Source organism: Bufo bufo, chromosome 2, assembly GCF_905171765.1.
Source record: "Bufo bufo chromosome 2, aBufBuf1.1, whole genome shotgun sequence".
Classification (NCBI taxonomy): Eukaryota; Metazoa; Chordata; class Amphibia; order Anura; family Bufonidae; genus Bufo; species Bufo bufo.
Window position 1 is genome coordinate 49,156,522 of NC_053390.1, and position 20,763 is coordinate 49,177,284.

At 47.3% G+C, this 20,763-nt stretch overlaps 1 protein-coding gene across 3 annotated transcripts in view; it reads left to right on the forward strand.

The window, feature by feature from the left end:
* Positions 1 to 1,843: 1,843 nt before the first annotated feature.
* CCDC68 (coiled-coil domain containing 68) overlaps positions 1,844 to 20,763 on the forward strand; it is a 57,112-nt gene continuing 38,192 nt past the window's right edge. Inside the window, exon 1 of one of the 3 annotated variants that reach the window (XM_040420147.1) lies at positions 1,844 to 2,313. Coding sequence is in view for 1 of the 3 variants with exons in the window: in XM_040420146.1 (XP_040276080.1) it covers positions 2,075 to 2,135 (61 nt within the window). In the remaining 2 variants the exon portion in view is untranslated. Of the gene's footprint in view, positions 2,314 to 2,390; positions 2,436 to 20,763 lie in introns of those variants that run through there. The other 2 variants (XM_040420146.1, XM_040420149.1) reach the window with 2 other exon arrangements.

Below are 20,763 nucleotides of genomic sequence, written 5' to 3' on the forward strand. Positions count from 1 at the left end.
GTAAACTGGGATCTGTGCAGGGATGCACCTGCTTACATGGAGGCCGAGCACCCCTGGTCACTTTCCCTATAGTGCCCCTGCAGGGATAAGAAGATATAATGAACTGTCTAGGGGCTGGGGTCAGGGGTCAGAGCATACTGGGAGTTGTAGTTTTCATTTGTTACAAGGCGAGAGTTCACAGTTCAACAGATCACAGCTACAGAGAGGTGAGTGATCACCTTTCAAGGACAAGGAGTGCTTTGTTTTGGAAAATAGAGAAAGGGAGACAAGTGCCGCCTTCTGGTTCTGGGCATTGTTGATAGTCCCAGATCCTCAATTACTATAATAGCAGTAATATTATACACTAATATTATCACTACTAATAATAATATAATCAAATAATGTAATATATCTGATAATATATATTGTACTATATACTGTATATAATATACTACTACTAATACAACCATATAATAACTATATAATAATATACTACTGATAATATAATCACTAAATATACTACTACTACTAATAATATATATTCATATAATTTCCTACTATTTAATAGTATAATCATATAATAATATAATATACTACTACTGATAATAATATCCGCATACAATAATATAATAATATAATGATAATAATAAGGCTACTTTCACACTAGCGTTCGGGTGTCCGCTCGTGCGCACCGTTTGAAGGGGCTCACGAGCGGCCCCGAACGCATCCGTCTGGCCCCAATGCATTCTCAATGGAGACGGATCCACTGAGAATGCATCCGCCTGCCAGCGTTCAGCCTCCGCTCCGCTCAGTGAGCGGACACCTGAACGCTGCTTGCAGTGTTCGGGTGTCCGCCTGGCCGTGCGGAGGCGAGCGGATCCGTCCAGACTTACAATGTAAGTCAATGGGGACGGATCCGCTTGAAGATGACACCATATGGCTCAATCTTCAAGCGGATCCGTTCCCCATTGACTTACAATGTAAAGTCTGAACGGATCCGCTCAGACAACTTTCACACTTAGAAAATTTTCTAAGTTTTAATGCAGACGCATCCGTTCTGAACGGATGCGAACGTCTGCATTATCGGAGCGGATCCGCTCCGAACGCTAGTGTGAAAGTAGCCTAACACAATCACAATATATTACTACTATGAATAAGAATAATATAGTCATATAAAATATAATATACTACTACTAATATTAATAATAATCTAATCATATTTTAATATAATGTACTACTAAATATAGTATAGTAATACTAATGATAATAATAATAATATTGCAATATACTACTACAAATAATATAAGTATGCAATAATAAAATATACTAACAATAACATTCATAGAATATAATATTAAATAATATTATAATAATAATAATATAACAAACTACTAATAATAATAATGTAATCATATAATACTACTACAACAAATAATATAAGTATATAATGATAATACTAATAGTAATAATATAATAATATAATCATATGATAATATAATCTATTGCTACTAATATATAAATAATATATAAATATCTACTGCTAATACAACAAATATAAATAAATATAATTAATAATAATAATAATAATAATAATAATAATAAATAAATAATACAAATCAATGAGGGAGGGTTTCACGGTGTGTCCACCACAAGGCAGGAGGTTTATAATCTTATTAATACAGTAATTAGGAGACTGTAATTTGTTTTCGGCAGTTATTGGGCGCTGCTCCAGGAAACCTGCTCTGCCTTATGTACGAGTCCTCCCGGCCACGCCTGCGGCCAGGGCTGTGTATGGAAATCAGTGGATGATGTCACCGACTCCTGGGAAGGTCTCATTCATTTTCGCAGATGGGAGAACGACAGAGATTCGTGATCGTGGATGAGACGCGGAGAAAGGAGCCTGAAACCAGAGGGAGAGCTGAACTTTGTACTCTCTCTCGCCTGGGAGTGGTTGATTCAGATACCTGCTCCCTCTAAGCTGTGTGCTCTGGAAAGGAAAGAGTTAAGAGGAACAGGAGCGGCCACCCTGGGAAGATCATTTTTTTAAATCCTTGAGCAGCTTTGACCTGGATGCAACCAGATTTTCTACCATGACATGGTGCTGGGACCAGCAATGCGTCAGCTAGACCTGCAGACCATGGAATCCTGCTCCACAGGTACGACCCCCCAGCTGCGGCAGAGCTGCCAGCCCCAGAATGCTATGTTTCCATCTAGAATTGGACACCTGTCAGCGTAGAAAGGCTCGACTGTGCTGCAGGCTTTCAAGGAACGAGTCTTTTGAAAGGGTTAATAGAGACAAAGCAGAATGAGACTTGGAAACTGTCAGCATTACAGGTGAGTGGGAGTCACTAGGGGGCGTTACCAACTGTCAGTCCTACTGACTGAGCCCCAGGTAATGGGACGGACCAGTGATCACCTTCTGCTGGGCGACTGGAAGGAGCCATGCTCCCAGTAAGGTAAGTGGGGACTCTCAATGAAAGGGGCGGTAAGTCACAGGGAGGCAGCCCCAGGCGTGAAGGTGTCTAGACCAGGGCTGGCCAACCTGCGGCTCTCCAGCTGTTGTAAAACTACAATTCCCGCCATGCCCTGCTGTAGGCATGCTGGGTTTGCATGCTGGGAGTTGTAGTTTTACAACAGCTGGAGAGCAACCATCCCTGGTCTAGAGGTTTGGAGAACTGGAGATACAGTATGTGAGATTAGGCAGTGACCACCGGAGAACACTGCAGTCCCCTCGTCCTCCGCCAGCACCGGAGCAGATATGGTTGTCTCTACATAGGGGTACATGGTCGGGATAGCACCAATCAGAATTGCTTAAAGCTCCACTGCAGTTTACCTCAGCATCGCTGGGTTAAAGGGGTTACCCGACCCATAGGTCCAGCAAACCCACCTGAATTACACAGGTCACGCCTGCAGGAGAAGGTTTGTAATTTATTTTTATCCCGAATTTGCGTGGATCAGTCCCCCGAGAACGCGACCCTCCCCTTCCTTTAAAGGGTTTCCGTCGTGGGCTATGGACGTGAAGTCACTTCTGTTATGGACAGGTCCATAAATATTCCTCCCCCTGGAACATGCGCAATCTCTTGAACCCACCTCATCTTTCCTGCTGAACCTCTTTAACCCCTTATAGTCACAGTTTAAAGGGCATCTGTCAGCAGTTTTGTACCTAGGACACTGGCTGACCTGTTACATGTGCGCTTGGCAGCTGAAGGCATCTGTGTTGATCCCATGTTCATATGTGTCCTCATTGCTAAGAAAAACAAGGTTTTCATATATGCAAACGAGCCTCTAGGAGCAACGGGGGCGTTGCCGTTACACCTAGAGGCTCCGCGCTCTCTGCAACTGCTGCGCCCTCTGCACTTTGGTTGACAGGACCAGGTGTGATCACATTTACACTCCTGGCGCTGTCAATCAAAGTGCAGAGGGTGCTGCAGTTCCAGAGAGAGCGGAGCCTCTAGGTGTAACGGCAACGCCCCCGTTGCTCCTAGAGGTTAATTTGCATATAATAAAACATCATTTTTCTCAGCAATGCGGCCACATAGGAACATGGGACCAACACGGATGCCTTCTACAGTCAAGAGCACATGTAACAGGTCAGCCAGTGTCATGGGTACAAAACTGCTGACAGATGCCCTTTAAGGCAGCTTTTGCACAATCAGTGTTTGATCAGTGATTTCCATCAGTGATTGTGAGCCAAAACCAGGAGTGGAGCCTCCACAAAGATAAGGTATAACAGAAGGATTTGCTCCTGTTCTGTGTTTTTGACCTGCATCTGGTTTTGGCTCAGAATCGCTGATCAAACACTGACTTTGTGAAAGCAGCCTAGTTCACACCTCAGTGTTTGATCAGTGATTTCCATCAGTGAATTTGTGAGCCAAAACTAGGAGTGGAGCCTACACAGAGATAAGGTATAATAGAAAGATCTGCTCGTGTTCTGTGTTTTTGACCTGCACGGCCGGCTCCGGGTTCATGTGGGCCCTTGGGGCGATAAAGTCTCAGAGGGCCCCCTTGTGGCATTCTGCACGGCGCTTACAGCAATGAAACTGCATGTATTATAGATTAAATACCTTACACAGAGCTACAGAGCGGATATATGTGAATCAGTGGCGTGCCCAGGGTGTTTGGCACCCGGGACGGGTACTTTTTCTGGCACCCCCGTTCCCCAATACTTGACCACATACCTCTTACATCCAGGGACATCTCCTGTCATGTAGACCTTCTCTTTCCTCTTCTCCTACGTTAGACCCAGACCGCCATGAGAAATTCTTTCAGCCGCATCTCGTCTCTACAGAGTTTGTAACACAGACACGTTAGATTTCTCAATTTCTCAGTTTTTCCATCAACCCCCCCATCCTGGTGTCCCGACAATGTCATCCTGCTGCCACCCCCAATACTGTGCCAGTTGTGCCCCCCAATGCCCCAGGTCCTATACTGCTGAAAAAATAGTGACCCCAGTAGACATAATTGGGGTCATTTTTCAAACTGGTGTAAAGTAGAACTGGATTTCCAAAAGAGCTGTCAAAAATGAAAGGTGGAATCTGATTGGCTGCTATGGGCAACTAAGCCAGTTCTGCGTTACACCAGTTTGATAAATGACCCCAAATGACCCTATAGTGTCCACGGCAGTTATAATGTCCCCTAGAGACCCCCAGTAATAATAACACCCTATATTGTGCTCCAGGCAATAATCCCTGTATAGTGTCCCCAGAAATAATAGAATTGCCCCTACAGTGCCTCCCCAATAGCAACGCCCCCCACACTGCCCCCATATAGTAATTTCCCTCACACTGCCCCATAGTAATCCCCCATAGTAATTTGCCCCCTCAACCAGTAATTTCCCCCACACTGCCCCATATAGTAATTGCCCCACACAGTAGTTTCCCCCACACTGCCCCCATAGTAATTTGCCCCCACACAGTAATTTCCACACACTGCCCCCATAGTAATTTGCCCCACACAGTAGTTTCCCCCACACTGCCCCCCATTGTAATTTGACCCCCCCACACAGTAATTTGTCCCACACCGCCCCCATATAGTAATTTCCCACACACTGTCTCCACACAGTAATTTCCCCCACACTGCCCCATACAGTAGTTTCCCCCACACTGCCCCATATAGTAATTTCACCCACACTGCCCCATATAGTAATTTCCCCCACACAGCCCCCATACAGTAATTTCCCCTACACTGCCCCTTACAGTAATTTCCCCTACACTGCCCCCATACAGTAGTTTCCCCCACGCAGCCCCCATACAGTAGTTTCCCCCACGCAGCCCCCATACAGTAATTTCCCCCACACTGCCCCTTACAGTAATTTCCCCTACACTGCCCCATACAGTAGTTTCCCCCACACTGCCTCTACACAGTAATTTCCCCCACACTGCCCCCATACAGTAATTTCCCCCACACTGCCCCCATACAGTAATTTCCCCCACACTGCCCCCATACAGTAATTTCCCCCAAACTGCCCCCATACAGTAATTTCCCCCACACTGCCCCCACACAGTAATTTCCCCCACACTGCCCCCACACAGTAATTTCCCCCACACTGCCCCCACACAGTAATTTCCCCCACACTGCCCCCACACAGTAATTTCCCCCACACTGCCCCCACACAGTAATTTCCCCCACACTGCCCCCACACAGTAATTTCCCCCACACTGCCCCCACACAGTAATTTCCCCCACACTGCCCCCACACAGTAATTTCCCCCACACTGCCCCCATACAGTAATTTCCCCCACACTGCCCCCACACAGTAATTTCCCCCACACTGCCTCCATACAGTAGTTTCCCCCACACTGCCTCTACACAGTAATTTCCCCCACACTGCCTCTACACAGTAATTTCCCCCACACTGCCCCACACAGTAATTTCCCCCACACTGCCCCCACACAGTAATTTCCCCCACACTGCCTCCATACAGTAGTTTCCCCCACACTGCCTCTACACAGTAATTTCCCCCACACTGCCTCTACACAGTAATTTCCCCCACACTGCCCCCACACAGTAATTTCCCCCACACTGCCCCCACACAGTAATTTCCCCCACACTGCCTCCACACAGTAATTTCCCCCACACTGCCCCCACACAGTAATTTCCCCCACACTGCCCCCACACAGTAATTTCCCCCACACTGCCTCTACACAGTAATTTCCCCCACACTGCCCCCACACAGTAATTTCCCCCACACTGCCCCCACACAGTAATTTCCCCCACACTGCCTCCACACAGTAATTTCCCCCACACTGCCTCCACACAGTAATTTCCCCCACACTGCCTCCACACAGTAATTTCCCCCACACTGCCTCCACACAGTAATTTCCCCCACACTGCCTCCACACAGTAATTTCCCCCACACTGCCTCCACACAGTAATTTCCCCCACACTGCCCCCATACAGTAATTTCCCCCACACTGCCCCCACACAGTAATTTCCCCCACACTGCCCCCACACAGTAATTTCCCCCACACTGCCCCCACACAGTAATTTCCCACACACTGCCTCCACACAGTAATTTTCCCCACACTGTCCCATACAGTAGTTTCCTCCACACTGCCCCCATAGTAATTTGCCACCCCCCACACACAGTAATTTGCCCCACACCGCCCCCATATAGTAATTTCCCCCACACTGCCTCTACACAGTAATTTCCCCCACACTGCCCCACACAGTAATTTCCCCCACACTGCCCCCACACAGTAATTTCCCCCACACTGCCTCCATACAGTAGTTTCCCCCACACTGCCTCTACACAGTAATTTCCCCCACACTGCCTCTACACAGTAATTTCCCCCACACTGCCCCCACACAGTAATTTCCCCCACACTGCCCCCACACAGTAATTTCCCCCACACTGCCTCCACACAGTAATTTCCCCCACACTGCCCCCACACAGTAATTTCCCCCACACTGCCCCCACACAGTAATTTCCCCCACACTGCCTCTACACAGTAATTTCCCCCACACTGCCCCCACACAGTAATTTCCCCCACACTGCCCCCACACAGTAATTTCCCCCACACTGCCTCCACACAGTAATTTCCCCCACACTGCCTCCACACAGTAATTTCCCCCACACTGCCTCCACACAGTAATTTCCCCCACACTGCCTCCACACAGTAATTTCCCCCACACTGCCTCCACACAGTAATTTCCCCCACACTGCCTCCACACAGTAATTTCCCCCACACTGCCCCCATACAGTAATTTCCCCCACACTGCCCCCACACAGTAATTTCCCCCACACTGCCCCCACACAGTAATTTCCCCCACACTGCCCCCACACAGTAATTTCCCCCACACTGCCCCCACACAGTAATTTCCCACACACTGCCTCCACACAGTAATTTTCCCCACACTGTCCCATACAGTAGTTTCCTCCACACTGCCCCCATAGTAATTTGCCACCCCCCACACACAGTAATTTGCCCCACACCGCCCCCATATAGTAATTTCCCCCAACTGTCCTCATACAGTAGTTTCCCCCACACAGTAATTTCCCCCACACTGGATCCACACAGTAATTTCCCCCACACTACTCCCATACAGTAGTTTCCTCTACACTGCCCCCCATAGTAATTTTCCGCCCACCCCCCCCACACAGTAATTTGGCCCACACTGCCCCCATATAGTAATTTCCCCCAAACTGCCCCCATGTAGTAATTTCCCCCACACTGCCCCATACAGTAGTTTCCAACACACTGCCCCCATACAGTAGTTTTCCCCACACTGTCCCTTACAGTAATTTCCCCTACACTGCCCCCATACAGTAGTTTCCCCCACACTGCCTCCACACAGTAATTGCCCCCACACAGTAATTTCCCCCGCACTGCCCCATACAGTAGTTTCCCCCATAGTAATTTGCCACCCCCCCACACAGTAATGTGCCCCACACCGCCCCCATATAGTAATTTCCCCCAACTGTCCTCATACAGTAGTTTCCCCCACACTTTCCCCCACACAGTAATTTCCCCCACACTGCCCCCACACAGTAATTTCCCACACACTGCCTCCACACAGTAATTTTCCCCACACTGTCCCATACAGTAGTTTCCTCCACACTGCCCCCATAGTAATTTGCCACCCCCCACACACAGTAATTTGCCCCACACCGCCCCCATATAGTAATTTCCCCCAACTGTCCTCATACAGTAGTTTCCCCCACACAGTAATTTCCCCCACACTGGATCCACACAGTAATTTCCCCCACACTACTCCCATACAGTAGTTTCCTCTACACTGCCCCCCATAGTAATTTTCCGCCCACCCCCCCACACAGTAATTTGGCCCACACTGCCCCCATATAGTAATTTCCCCCAAACTGCCCCCATGTAGTAATTTCCCCCACACTGCCCCATACAGTAGTTTCCAACACACTGCCCCCATACAGTAGTTTTCCCCACACTGTCCCTTACAGTAATTTCCCCTACACTGCCCCCATACAGTAGTTTCCCCCACACTGCCTCCACACAGTAATTGCCCCCACACAGTAATTTCCCCCGCACTGCCCCATACAGTAGTTTCCCCCATAGTAATTTGCCACCCCCCCACACAGTAATGTGCCCCACACCGCCCCCATATAGTAATTTCCCCCAACTGTCCTCATACAGTAGTTTCCCCCACACTTTCCCCCACACAGTAATTTCCCCCACACTGCCCCCATACAGTAGTTTCCCTCACACTGCCCTCATACAATAGTTTCCCCCACACATTGCCCCCCACAGTAATTTCCCCCACACTGCCCCACACAGTAATTTCCCCCACACTGCCCCATATAGTAATTTGCACCACACAGTAATTTCCCCACACTGCCCCTTACAGTAGTTTCCCCCACACTGCCCCCACATAGTTTCCCCCATACAGTAATTTCCCCCAAACTGCCCCCAACACAGTAATTTCCCCCACACAGTAATTTGCCCGACACTGCCCCCACACACAGTAGTTTTCCCCACATTGACCCCATACAGTGATTTGCCCCACACAGTAATTTGCCCCACACAGTAATTTGCCCCACATAGTAATTTGCCCCACACTGCCCCACACCGTAGTTTCTCTCACATTGCCCCATATATTAATTTGCCCCCACATAGTAATCCCTCCCATAATAATTTGCCCCAGATAGTAATCCCTCCCATAATACTTTGCCCCCATACTGCAATTTACCCCTGATGTACTGTCTCTTTACATGTCCTTCTGTGTCCCATGTCCCCCAAAGTTGGCACATAAAATAAAATAAAACAAAAAACTAAAAGCAAAATACTCACCTATGTGCAGGTGTGTGATGGCAGGCACTCACACTTCACTATGCTGCATCCCGGCACAGGCGTGCGTGATGACGTCATCACGCATGCCTGCTCCGGGATTTCACTACCGCATAGGCCTCAGGCCTACTTGGCCTGAAGCCCATGGCAGTGATCGGCGGCGGGGCAGGGAACTATGCGCTCCTGTGCCTCGCCGCATCATGTGGGTGTCAGCGCTCCAGCAATGAGCGCTTCCATCTGTATTGATGGAAGCGGTCATTGCTTCTGGCACCCCCCTGAGAGCCGGCACCCGGGACGGTCCGCCCCTTCCCTAGGCACGCCACTGATGTGAATCAGTCCTTATGTGCCTACTTTTATTTTCTACCCATTGTTTCAGTCCCTCAGGTCTACTCACAGATATGTGCCCCCTCACAGTAGATATGCCAAGATAAGTGCCCCCTTCACAGTAGATATCCCAAAATATGTGTCCCCTTCACAGTTGATATGCCAAGATATGTGCCCCTCACAGTAGATATGCCAAGATATATGCCCCCCACAGTACATATGCCAAGATAAGTGCCCCCTTCACAGTAGATATCCCAAAATATGTGTACCCTTCACAGTTTATTTGCCAAGATATGTACCCCCTCACAGTACATATGCCAAGATATATGCCCTCCACAGTACATATGCCAAGATATGTGCCCCCTTCACAGTTGATATCCCAAAATATGTGCCCCCTCACAGTTGATATGCCAAGATGTGTGCCCCCTTCACAGTAGATATGCCAAGATATGTGCCCTCTTATGGTGGATATGCCCAACTATGTGCCCAGTGCCCCCTTCACAGTGGTTATGCCCAGAAGTGCCCCCTTCACAGGAAGTGAAAAAAACAAGCAATAAATACTCCTCGCCTTAATCACCTGGCTCCTCCCATGATCTGCGCTCCCCATCAGCAGCAGCAGGATACTGTGACACATGGCGCTGCTGTGTAGGAGGAGCAGAGGCTGATTCCCAGCCTGCCCCGCTCCTCCTCCTACACAGATCAGCAGGACCATGTGTGAGGACATCATGCTGCTGCTGGTGTGGAGCGCTGGTGGCTCAATGGTGGAGCGGGGAGCAAATAGTTCCCTGCTTTAGTGGCGTGCCTACGGTGTTTGGCACCCGGGGCGGGTCCTTTCTCTGGCACCCCACCTAATACTTTAATAAAAATTGTTCCTCCTCACAATAGTATTGCCCTCATTGAACAACCTTCACAGTAGTTTTGAACAAATGTGTGCCCCCTCACAGTAGTTATGCCCACATTGCGCCCTCTCACATGCCCTCTCTGTGACCATTTCACAGTTGTAATGCCCTATCTGTGCCCCCTTCACAGTAATAATCCCCATTGTGCCCCATTCACAGTAATAATCCCCATTGTGCCCCTTCATAGTAATAATCCCCATTGAGCCCCCTTCATAGTAGAAATCCCCATTGTGCCCCCTTCATAGTAGAAATCCCCATTGTGCCCCCTTCACAGTAATAATGCCCACTGTGCCCCTTCACAGTAATAATGCCCACTGTGCCCCCTTCATTGTAGTAATGCCCTCTGGCTCTGTGCCCCCTCCATAGTAGAAATGCCCATTGTGCCCCCTTCACATTAGTAATGCCCTCTTTGCCCCCTCCAGAGTACTAATGCCCTTTGTGCCCCTTCCATAGTAATAAAGTCCTCTGTGCCCCCTCCATAGTAATAAAGTCCTCTGTGCCCCCTCCATAGTAATAAAGATCTATGTGTCCTCTCCTTAGTAATAAAGTCCTCTGTGCCCCCTCCATAGTAATAAAGTCTTCTCTGCCCCCTCCATAGTAATAAGGTCCTCTGTGCCCCCTTCATAGTAAAAAAAAGTCCTCTGTGCCCCCTCCATAGTAATAAAGTCCTTTGTGCCCCCTCCATAGTAATACAGTCCTCTATGCCCCCTCCATAGTAATAAAGACCTCTTTGCCTCCTCCATAGTAATAAAGTCCTGTGTGCCCCCTCCATAGTAATAAAGTCCTCTGTGGCCGCTCCATAGTAATAAAGCCCTCTGTGCACCCTCTGTATTAAAAACAAAAAAACACAGTAACTACTCACCTTCTCCCGTTCCTGAAGCTCACATTCCTCTCTTCTCTGCAGGCACAGATCGCTCTGCAGCACTGTGTGGACAGAGACCGGCAGTGTGATCTGTGTCTGCAGGATGAATGGTGGAGCGGGGAGAAGTCTTCTTGCTTCACCATTCAGAGCGCCGATGGCCTGAAGGAGGGGAGGAGCACGGGGACCTGAGCGCTTCCATCTGTATTGATGAAAGCGCTCATTGCTTCTGGCCTCTGGCAGCTGTGCTGTGGGCCTCCGCAGGAGCTGTGGGCCCCGACACTTGCCCGGGTATGCCGGGTGCTGACGCCAGCCTTGTTGACCTGTATCTGGATTTGGCGCATAATAAATGATGGAAATACCTGACCGAACACTGAAAGTGTGAATAAGGCCTAAGGCTGGGGCAAGATATACATGTGAAACTCGAAAAAATTAGAATATCATACAAAGTTCATTTATTTCAGTAATGCAACTTCAGTAATGCAAAAGGTGAAACTAACATATGAGATAGACTCATTGCATGCAAAGCGAGATATATCAAGCCTTTATTTGTTATAATTTGGATGATTATGGCTTACAGCTTATGAAACCCCAAAGTCACAATTTTGAGGTACCCCTTGCTCAGGGGGTATGGATTAATTAGCTGACTAGAGTGTGACACTTTGAGCCTAGAATATTGAACCTTTTCACAAAATTCTAATTTTAAGCTGCATTACTGAAATAAATGGAGTTTTGCACGATATTCTAATTTTTCGAGTTTCACCTGTAGTATGAGGCTCATGTATTTAAGGCTGGAGTTACACCTGGTCGATTTCTTGGGGACTGAAATGTTGTCATCACAGCGCTGCCCACTTCACTTTCATTAGCTGCAAGGCAGACAGCGCTACGCCGCGATCTGGGGCCATGCAAAGCGTGTCGCAAACAAAGTCGCCATATAGCCCAAGACTTAAAGGGAATCGGTGACTGGTGACCTCCCTGCCCAACTGTTTGCATAGACACATAGCTGTAGTTTTCCTTTCGTTGATCTGAGGCGCCGTTCCAGAGTTATGACTTTTTCTTAATATGCAAATTAGATATTTGGTGCAATGAGGGCGTCACCGTTCCATCTGTTTCTGTGACAGCCCCTCCATGGCTGCTTAGATTGACAGGGCCAGGCAGAGGCAAAACAGTATTTGAGGGTCTAGCCACAGAAATGAGTGGCGCTTGGGTGCAGCAAGAGCAAGAGTGACACCTTTATTGCACCAAAGGGCTAATTTGCATATTAAGAAAAATAGCTTGGGAACAGAGCCTCAGATCAACAAAACAAAAACAGCGTTTTAATCAGGAGGACCACAGCTATGTGTCTACTATGCAAACATATAGGAAGGTCGCTGGTGACAGATTTACTTTAAAGGCATAAGCTTCGTTGTTGCAGATATTCGGCATCATGGCTGTGTCTGTGTCTGAAGAACTACAATATTTCTTCCTTCCATGATCGAAATGTTCATCTGATATGAGCCAGGGCCCTTCCCTTCCAGTTCTCAGTTGTAAATGTCACTGGGATGATAAGAGAATCTGTTGTTACCTAACTTACCTGTTACTTCCTGAAATTGTGCAATACGAGGTATCATGTGAGCAGCGCAGCAGAGAGGCACTCAGTGCCTCCTCCCGCCAGTGCAACCCTAAGAACTGATCACCTCCATTCATCTCTCTATCTATCTAACTAATCTAAGCAAAGAATAAGCCACAGTACTCCAGCCAAGGGCTTGATAAAGGTTCTATTATTGGACTGAAACGTTGTTGTCTTTACATGGGTGAATAAACCACCATCTTGAATGAAATCGCCTGGAGTGCTGTGATTTCTTTTCTTATGTGAATTTGAACTGTGTATCTTGGCGCTCGTGGCATCTCTTTTTTTTTTGTCATTATCCCTAAGGAGAGCCACATAGTTGTCTTTGTGTTTCCTATTTTATAATGGAGAAGTAGAGACATAGCCAATTAAAGTCCTGCTTATGGCTCCTTCTAACCTTAGGCCCACCCACGAGGACCCAACCAACAGTGAAGCGTAACTTTACTGATTGTAGATGAATTTGCCTGCAGATCTTTGTGGCTCTACAAAAATTTGTCTATACCTGATGACAAAATGAACCCAGTGTGTGCTCATCTCAAAAATCACAAGACAGATGAATTGAGCTGCTGGACAATAAGGCTTATTAATAACAGTACTTTGTGTTCATTCATATGCAAGTATCTGACATGCCATGAATCCACTAGTCAGCTCTGTGTGACCTTTGAGTTTTATCAGGTTCCCTATGTGAGTAATAGATTGTAAATCATATTCTGTGACATGACAGGACTGACTGGGTTCCTGAGTCACAGGCTGTTCCATCGCTGCTCAGAAGGAGATTGTGATGTAAATAAGGTCTTAATGTCTAAGAAATTTAAAGGACAATGTGAATACAGAAGATGTCAATGACAGAAGTTACCTGCACAGACAGTAGTGGAAGGAAATTGCTCAGGAGGGGTTGTCCATATGATCTTTTAAGCCGTATGGACGTCATACAGGGACTTGGGAGAAGATCCTGCTTGGAAATCATAATACTCATTATAATACTCCAGCATCCTGTATTGTACTTTATTATCTCCATTGACAGCTGTAGTGGATGCACAACTAGTGGCCACCATAGAACTCAAGAGAGGGGGGAAATTATTAACCCTGTTTGTACAATAAAGCCACGGTACCTACACTGACAGATAAGTGTGGACCTTAAAAGGGTTGTCCACAAATAATATTCTACAGTTTTCAAACCAGCACCTGGATATGAATAATTTTGTAATTGCATGTAATTAAAAAATTTTGTATAGCCACTAAACTATTCACTGACATCTATCTGTACTGCGCCACCTGCTGTTTGCTCTTTTTCTAATTTCTCTGTCCAACTCACTGAGATGGAAGCAAATGCTCAGTTCCATCCTTCAACTGCCACCAGCTGCAGCAGAAAGGACACGCCTACTGAGAAAGGACACGCCCCTGAGCTTCCAGCTTGAGATAAATCTAGCAGAGCAATGGATCGGGAGAGCTCTGGATCCATTTGAGATGCAGGGCTAGTTCTAGCTTTCTTAGAAAAAGATTGTCATGTACTATATCATATTGGACTTTAATTTTTTACATTAATCATGTGATAACCCATTTATTATTATTATTTATTTTAAAGTGCCATTCATTCCATGGCGCTGTACATCTAAGAGGAGTTACACAAATCTAAAAATACAATAAACAAGATACTATTAACAGCCTGGTACAGAGGGGTAGAGGACCCTGCCCGCAAGAGCTTACAATCTATAAGTGAAGGGGAGAACACAGTAGGTGAGGGTATAGGCTGCTCTTGTGGCTGTGGGGTGGTAGGCTTTACAGATGGTAGGCTTTCCTGCAATGGTGGGTTTTCAGGTTACAGTTGAAGGTTTGCATGTTGGGGGAGAGCCTGATGTGTTGGGGTAGCGAGTTCCAGAATAGGGGAGAGGCACGTGAGAAATCCTGTAGTCGATTGCATGAGGAACAGATGAGAGGAGGACTGAGGAGGAGGTCCTGTGAGGATCTGAGATTACGTGTGGGGATGTATCGAGAAAGCAGGTCAGAGATATAAGGAGGGGACAGGTTGTGGACGGCCTTATATGTAGTTGTAAGTATTTTAAACTGAATTCGCTGGGCAATGGGGAGCCAGTGAAGAGATTAGCAGAGGGGACAAACGAGGGGAGAGATGGATTAACCGGGCAGCAGAGTTGAGAATAAATTGGAGGGCAGCGAGAGTGCTGGATGGGAGGTCACACAGGAGGATGTTGCAGTAGTCCAGGCGGGAGATGATGGGTGCATGCACTAGTATTTTAGTTGACTCAGGGATGAGGAAGGAGCGAGAACGAGAGATGTTCTTAAGTTGAAAACGACAGGTGGAGGTGAGGGTTTAGATGTGTGGCTTAAAAGGACAGGGCAGACTCCAATGTTACCCCCCAGGCATCGGGCCTGGGAGACTGGAGAAAGCGTTGTACTATTAACTGTAATGGAGAGGTCAGGTAGGGGGGCTTTAGGAGTTTTAGGAAGCGGGACGAGAAAAATAAAGACATAGCCGACAAACACGGTGGGATTCTGGATAGGAGGGAAGCAACATCTGGGTCGAAGAGGCAGATTTAAGTGTCGTCAGCATAGAGGTGGTATTGAAAGCGATGGGCCTCTATGAGCTGTCCCAGGCCGAATGTATAAATGGAGAAAAGTAGGGGACCCCTTTAATAATCGTATATTAGAAGCAGTCACTATATAATCAAATTAAAAGGTGGAACTACAATTTCCATACTGCCTTACAGTACCATATTGCCTCTACTGATTATTTAATCAGACGTATTAAGCCTCATGCCGTGAGATACCGGCCTGGATTCCTGCAGAGTGCAGGAGCGCACGGCGTCATTGGTTGCTATGACGCCGTGCGCTTCGGACGTGTGCATGAGGCTGTACTGCATATAAAAAGCAGTCGCTACATTACAGAAGGGCGTAATCTTTCATATATCGCCCTACAATACAGAAGTGCTCCCACTGACCGCATTAGGGCTCATTTACACGGCCGTAGCCGTTTGTGCGGTCCGCAGGTGAGGATCTGCAAAACACGGATACCGGCCGTGTGCCTTCCGCATTTTGCGGAACAGAACATCCGGCCCATAATAGAACAGTCCTATCCTTGTCTGTAAAATGGACAAGAATATGAAGTGTTCTATATTTTTGCAGATGCAATGGAACGGACATACGGATGCGGACAAAAAGCACGGTCATGTGTATTGCTTCGTGTCATTGATCAAGCCGTCGAGGAGCAGGAAGATGAGGAAGTCGTAATGCTGAATGAATTCCCAGGGGGGGGCTACTCCATCTGAGAGTCAGCAGGACTCTGAAGAGGAGGAGGATGGTGGCTGGGGGAGGAGGAGGAGGAGCAAGAAGAGCAGGCTTTAAACATTTCTGGGATCCCTGGTGTTGTCCGTAGCTGGGGGGAGGAGACCGAGGACGACATTCTCCTGGGCGATGAGCAGGAGCCAGGGCGCTCCACCGCTTCCAATTTAGTGCAATTGGGGGCCTTCATGCTCCAGTGTTTGAAGAGGGACCCCCGTATAAAAAGCATAAAGGGCAAGGACCAGTACTGGGTGGCGACGTACTTAGACCCCCGGTACAAACACAAAATGGCGGACATGTTACCAGCATCACAGAGGGCTGGCAGAATGCAGCATTTCTAGGCCTTGCTGCGTGAGATGCTGCATTCTGCTGTTGCGGGAGCTGGCAGAGGAATTTCCACCCACAGCGAAACAGGTGTGAGTACCAATCCTACCGCGCCTGCAAAAAGAGGGCAGTTTGAAGATGTGTTGGTCACTTCGGATATGAGATCATTCTTTCAGCCAACCCATCGACAGCCGCCCTCCGGATCCAGCCTCAGGGAACGCCTAGACCGACAGGTGTCCGACTACATCGGGTTAACGGCCGATGTGGACGCACTGAGAAGCGAGGAACCCCTGGATTACTGGGTGTGCAGGCTTGACCTGTGGCCAGAGCTGGCACAATTTGCCATGGAACTCTTGGCTTGCCCCTCGTCAAGTTTCCTGTCCGAAAGGACGTTCAGCGCAGCAGAAGGGATCGTGACCAATAAGCGCACTCGCCTAGCTCACGACAGTGTAGACTACCTCACATTTTTTTTAAATGAATAAGGCATGGATCTTGGAGGAATTCAACACCTATGATGACCATGTGTAGTTGAGTTTCCTCATGCCAGCCCACACATGTCCGCCACCACCCAGAACAAAGAATGGTCCTTGCCTTATGTATATACAGTGGCATAAAAGGCCTTTTATGCCAGGTGAATGCCTAATTTTTGGGGCCTGCACTGGCCGACAGTTACATATTTATCCTGTGACCGCCTAATGCACCTCCAGCCACAGAATACAAAGTTCTTTGCTGTCAGGTGCATGCCTATTGCCTAATTTTTGGGGCCTGTACTGGCTGACAGTTAAATTTTTTATCTCTAGCCACATAATCACACCCCTGTCTCACTGCCTCTCATTATGGTGGCGTATGAACTGCATTCACCATAAGGACCTTCTAATGTCACAGGGTCATGTGACTGTGCCCCCCACCCCATACTGTGCCCCCTTATACCCTGCATTGTGCCCTCTTACCACACCCTGTGCAGTGTCCCTAGTCATTCCCTGTACTGTGCCCTCTTATACGGTCACGGTATGGCAGTGTTATCCGGTCACTGTACAGAGGTGTTATCCGGTCAATGTATGGGGGTGGTATCCAATAACTGGATGGCCATAACTGTATCCCTTTCCCTGCCCACGCCATCCTTTTTTAGACCTGGCATGAGCGTGAAAAATATGCAGATTGCGGTGCTAAGGGTCTTTGCACCGCAATCTGTGTCAGAAATACGCCTAACATAGATGTATTTCTATATAATAAATGACCACCTAATTGTATTATTATTCGGGGGTAATATCTTTATATTATATAGATTCTAGTGTATTATACTGTGCCCTGTATTTCCCAGTAGAAAATGATCCTTGGGAAACAGTCCTCATCCCTGACCACCAGGACCAGGTAGCGCTCTGTCAGTACATGGCGGCCGCCCCTCTCCGCCACGCGGCTCCGCTGTGTATTGGTGCTTATTCTGACACTAGGGCTGGGGTTCACATACTATTTTTGTCATCCATTTAATGCATACAAACAATGTATACGTTAACAGATGCCTCAGACTGATGCCGTACAGTGGCGTCCGTTCACCATACAGTTCCATTGTAGAAAAAAGATTTACGTTAACGTATGCATTTTTTTTAATAGACTCTGCAGGATACAAAAACGTGGAGTGCTGCACATTTGTATACATCAAACCGATAGGAAATAAAAAAAATTCTAGGCTTCAGCAGGCAACATTTTTGAGAGTTTCTCTTTAAGACGCATAAAAATGGCCCCTGATTAAAATGCATATTTTTTGTGGGAATTTTTGCCAATGATCCCCCTCTGGTATATCACTGTCCATGTTGTGGGACTATTTGTGCACTCATAGTTTGTATTTGGTGGCTGCAAATATGACCTGAAGGTTTCTCAGGTTCGTCTGCCATTAAAGTGAATGGGGCCCACCGCGAACGCACGGTTTGCGAACATTTGATCGCGAATGCGCGTTCGCGAACTGTACCGGCCGATGTTCGTCGATCACTTCTCCTACATGTTGCAAAAAAGTCGCAACAGGCATGTTGTGCGACATTTTAACATTAAAAAACGTACATATCTGTGTGTCATTTTCTAAGACCCTTTTTAAAGCATTTAAAAGACCCTTCTGTTGATGGTTCTCCTGCCCCCCCCCCCCCCCCCCCGCAGGTAACTAGATTTGGCTCATAAATATTTCCCCTTTCTCTGCTACAATGTTGCAGAATTCTAATGAATGGGAGACATTGTAGCATCACCTCCTGATCTGAGTGATGAATTGTCTCACAAGATCGCCCAGACACAAGCACACCTGAGGCGCAGGCAGGATGACGCTCCCTTAAAGAGACAGGAGCGTTACACAATCGCCTTCTGCACATTCCCTCAGTAACAATTGCTGCTTTGTCTGTAAGAAATAGAACCTACAGATCTCAAGAGCATATAAGACAAGCCCTTAGTTCTTCTATAAAAAGTATTTCAAACTCGTTCTCAGGCTACATTCATAACGCGTGGTGGAGAGCAAACCGCGGATTCGCAAAACAGGGGCACTGACCTTGTGCACTCCGTATTGCAATGCCATTGACTTCAATGGGTCAGCTATTCACAAGATGCTGAAAAAGATAGGACATGTCCAATCTTTTGCAGCGCGGAGACACAGACCCAGAAGCCCACGGAAATTTAGGCCTGTTTCACATGTGCGCGTTCTAGCTCCAGATATCACGCAATATCTTTGCGTTCAGGAAAAATCGCAGCATGTTCTATATTGTGCATTTTTTCACGCAGCCCTGGCTTCTTAGAAGTGAAGGGGGCTCGCAATCCAGGTGCAATACGCTTTTCACTGATGGTTGCTAGAAATGTAGATTGTTATTCTTAAGTTTTTCTTCACGCACATGAAAAACGAATGCAATCCAGATACAATCTGGACAGGAAAAATGCCAACACTGAACACAATCCCAGAAAAAAACTGATTGAACTTGTGTGCAAAACCATCCGTTTTTCCTTAAAAAGATCTCTGAAACATGTGAAGGACTTTTTGATCCAGCAGGCTGTTCTGGCAGGGGACAGCCTGCCAGATTTCTCTAAGTTCTTGCATTGCCGGAAGCTACCGCGTTGCCGTCCGGCCCCATTAACTATCATGGGGACCAGCTGAGATCCGGCCGCAACCCGGGAAAATATGGTGAGAATCGGCTGGATGAAAACGCAAATTTTCAGCATATTTGCTGGGTTGCGGACGGATCTCCTTCGGTCTCCATTAATGGGTCCAGCCATCAGGTAGCATCCGGCAGGCCTGCCGGAGATGTCGAATGCTAGTGTGGAACCAGCCTAATACTACAGATCTCCAGCAAGAATTTCACCCCAATTTAGAAGGTGAAATCTGTGTCAAGTTTGCAAGATTTGCGCATGCAAAATCCCCAGCAAAATCTACAGTTTGGTGTCTTGCAGAAAGTCTGGATGGATTTTTGTGCAGATTTCTGTGGGTTCTGCACCAAAAACCATGTGTTACTTGAGGTTTTTGGTGTGGATTTGATGCAGTTTTGTCGCAGGTCTCACGCTTGCATTGAAAAGGGTGAAATCTGCACAAAGGAACCGCACAAAAAATTAACATGGTGTGGATTTTAGAATCTCATACACTTTGCTGGTGCTGTATTATGCTGCGTTTTTTCTGCACGAGAATCTGCTCATGATGATCCACAACGTGTGCAGGTAGCCTGAGGGCATGTTCATAAGGTTGTGTTTGCCCTAGTAATCGGCGAATCAACTCAGACAATCATATTTATTCAAAAATCAGCCTCCTTGAGCTGGTCCCAATGCTCAAGAGACTCCAGTTGCATTTCAGCAGCGAGGGACTAGGTCCCCCTAAGTAGTTGGCACTGGTGGTACCCAGGTGTAGGAATGCCAGAGCGGTGTAAGGGTTGCCTATAGTGTCCCTTTAGGTGCGGCTTTTGCACCTGTCATGGTGCTCCTACCTGGATATCCGGAACCCCAGGCGTAGTCGTCCACAGCGGTGCAACTGAAATGGTTAGTTGGTTAAGGATGAGGGTGAAAGAACTTGAAATCAGACTTTTATTGTAGGTGAACACAGCTTTACTTGAATAAACTTTCATCAAGGAACAATCTTCCAAACTTTATCTTGGCTCTCAGCAGGTTTTGGCCTTAATTTGGCAGGCTAACACAATCGGCTCTGCTACATCTGAACTCCTCAGCTCTGCTATGTTAGCTGGGACAAATAGGAACTTTC